The 2,141-nt window shown below is 28.5% G+C and overlaps 1 protein-coding gene across 1 annotated transcript; it reads left to right on the top strand.

Annotated features, from left to right (window-relative positions):
- Positions 1 to 81: 81 nt before the first annotated feature.
- On the top strand, positions 82 to 1,418 carry HELRODRAFT_184583 (hypothetical protein; the record flags this gene model as incomplete). The annotated part of the gene is made up of 2 exons (XM_009014039.1): positions 82 to 170; positions 646 to 1,418. Coding segments are annotated over 2 exons (862 nt in total), but the record flags the coding sequence as incomplete, so codon positions are not given.
- Between the last annotated feature and the right edge of the window lie 723 nt (positions 1,419 to 2,141).

The following is a 2,141-nucleotide window of genomic DNA, read 5'->3' on the forward strand; positions in this document are numbered from 1 at the left end:
AGGCAAACAAATTTTTTTCAGTGTCAATATTTTTTATTTTTTTCAATTTAAAATTTAAAATTTAGAATGTATGTTACACAGATGTGAGGAATGCCCAGGAAAACTGAGTGTCGAAAATAACTTAAGAGCGATTTTCGAAGAAGCTGTAATTTCCCATGATGATAATCGCGGTTCATTGATTTCCGTACAGGATACAGTTGACAGTTTCATTGAAAGATTTTCGCAAAAACTTGACGAGTTGTCATCGCATCATTACATAAGCAAAGAACAATTGAAATATCTTAGCGATTCTAAAAAAATTTAAAAAATTCGGAGTGTATTGCTTTAATGGATTTTGCTGAAAATTATTCGGTGATAATACAGGATGCAATCCAGAGTCAACATTGGAGCAACACGCAAGTTACTCTTCACCCAATTGTTCTTTATTACAGAAAACTTATTTATTTATTTATGAAAACTTATCTGTCAAAAGCGTTTGCATGATTAGCGACTGTCTCGATCACAATGTTTCCGCTGTTTATGCTTTTCAAAAACATTTAATTAACTATGTAAAACAAAACCTGAAAAACGTTACTTTAATTAAATATTTTTCTGATGGTGCGGTAAGTCAATACAAAAATTTTTCTAATTTAATTCATCACAAAGAGGATTTTGGATTAAAAGCAGAATGGCACTTTTTTGCAACTTCTCATGGTAAAAGTCCTTGCGATGGAATTGGAGGGACAACAAAAAGATTGGTTGCAAGAGCAAGTTTGCAGGCATCAACAAAAGATCAGATATTGAACGCCAAAGATTTTTACACATATGCTGATGCGAAAATAAATGGTATTAAATTTTTTTGGGTAGACAAAAAAGAAATTAAAGATCTGCTAGGAATGCTTGAAAAAAGATTTAGGTCAGCAGATAAAATAAAGGGTTGTCGAAGTCATCACTCATTTATTCCAGACAAAAATGATCAACTTTTGATGAAACGTTTGTCTTCAGATTTATTTGGATACAATTTTAATAAAAATGAAAGTGAAGACACCAATGATGATTACGAGCCGGGTCGATTTGTAGCTTTGGTCTATGATAAGAAATGGTATTTAGGAAACATTATAGAAAGAGATGATAAAAATGATGATTTAAAAGTTAACTGTCTGAAGAAATTTAAAGAAAATATTTTTTATTGGCCTAAAAATGTAGATATTTGCTATGTACCATTTAAACATATTTTGATTCTTATACCTGATGATAACATTTCTTATGTTGGAAAAATTCACATAACTCTTCCTGAAACTGTTTTTAAACACATTAGCACGTTGTATAATAATTTTAAATTGAAAAAAAAAAAATTGACACTTGAAAAAAATTTGTTTTGCCTGTTTTTGAAGTTGTTTTATTTTTCAAAGAAAGCAAACGCCAATTTTATTTTTTGATATGTTGTTTAGCTATAAAAGCACTATATAAACAAATTTTAAAAATTAAAAAACGTTTGGTTCTTCATAGTTAAAAATGGCGCCAAACAAAAAAAGTTTTTCATTTTTTTGACATTTTGAGCTCCGATAGCTCAAAAAATTCAATACAGATTTTAACGAAATTTTGTGATTTATTTATGACTATAAGGTACTTCTAAAATAACAAAAAATATTTATTTATTTTGCGATGGATTTTGAGCTACGCTGTTTTGAAATCGGTGAAATTTTCAAAAAATTCATTTTTTTCTAGATTTTTTGTTCAAAATATCTTTTGATTCGAGACAATAACATTTATTTTTTTTGTTATTACATTGTTTCACTGATATGCACAAAAAATTTCATCAAGATATGTTGGCTAGTTCAAGAGATATAGCGTTCTACGTAGGTACAAGTTTTGAAAAAAATCGCTCAAAAATTTGAGGATGCTGTCACAAAAATCTTCATAACTTGAAAAATAATTGAAATTTTTTTATAAAAATTTTATTTTGTCGATGAAATACATTGAGGTACTTACTGTTCAAATTTTAAAAAAATCGGAGATGGTCGGGTGTGGACTTTTTTTTAAATCGTTCAAGTTGACGGAGAATGACCCATATATATATGTATGTATATATAATTTGGTACGAGGTTTTCAGAAAGACATGTTCGATTAANAATAATACCCCAATTTGTAGTTATTTGCTT

Source organism: Helobdella robusta, assembly GCF_000326865.2.
Source record: "Helobdella robusta unplaced genomic scaffold HELROscaffold_1297, whole genome shotgun sequence".
Classification (NCBI taxonomy): domain Eukaryota; kingdom Metazoa; phylum Annelida; class Clitellata; order Rhynchobdellida; family Glossiphoniidae; genus Helobdella; species Helobdella robusta.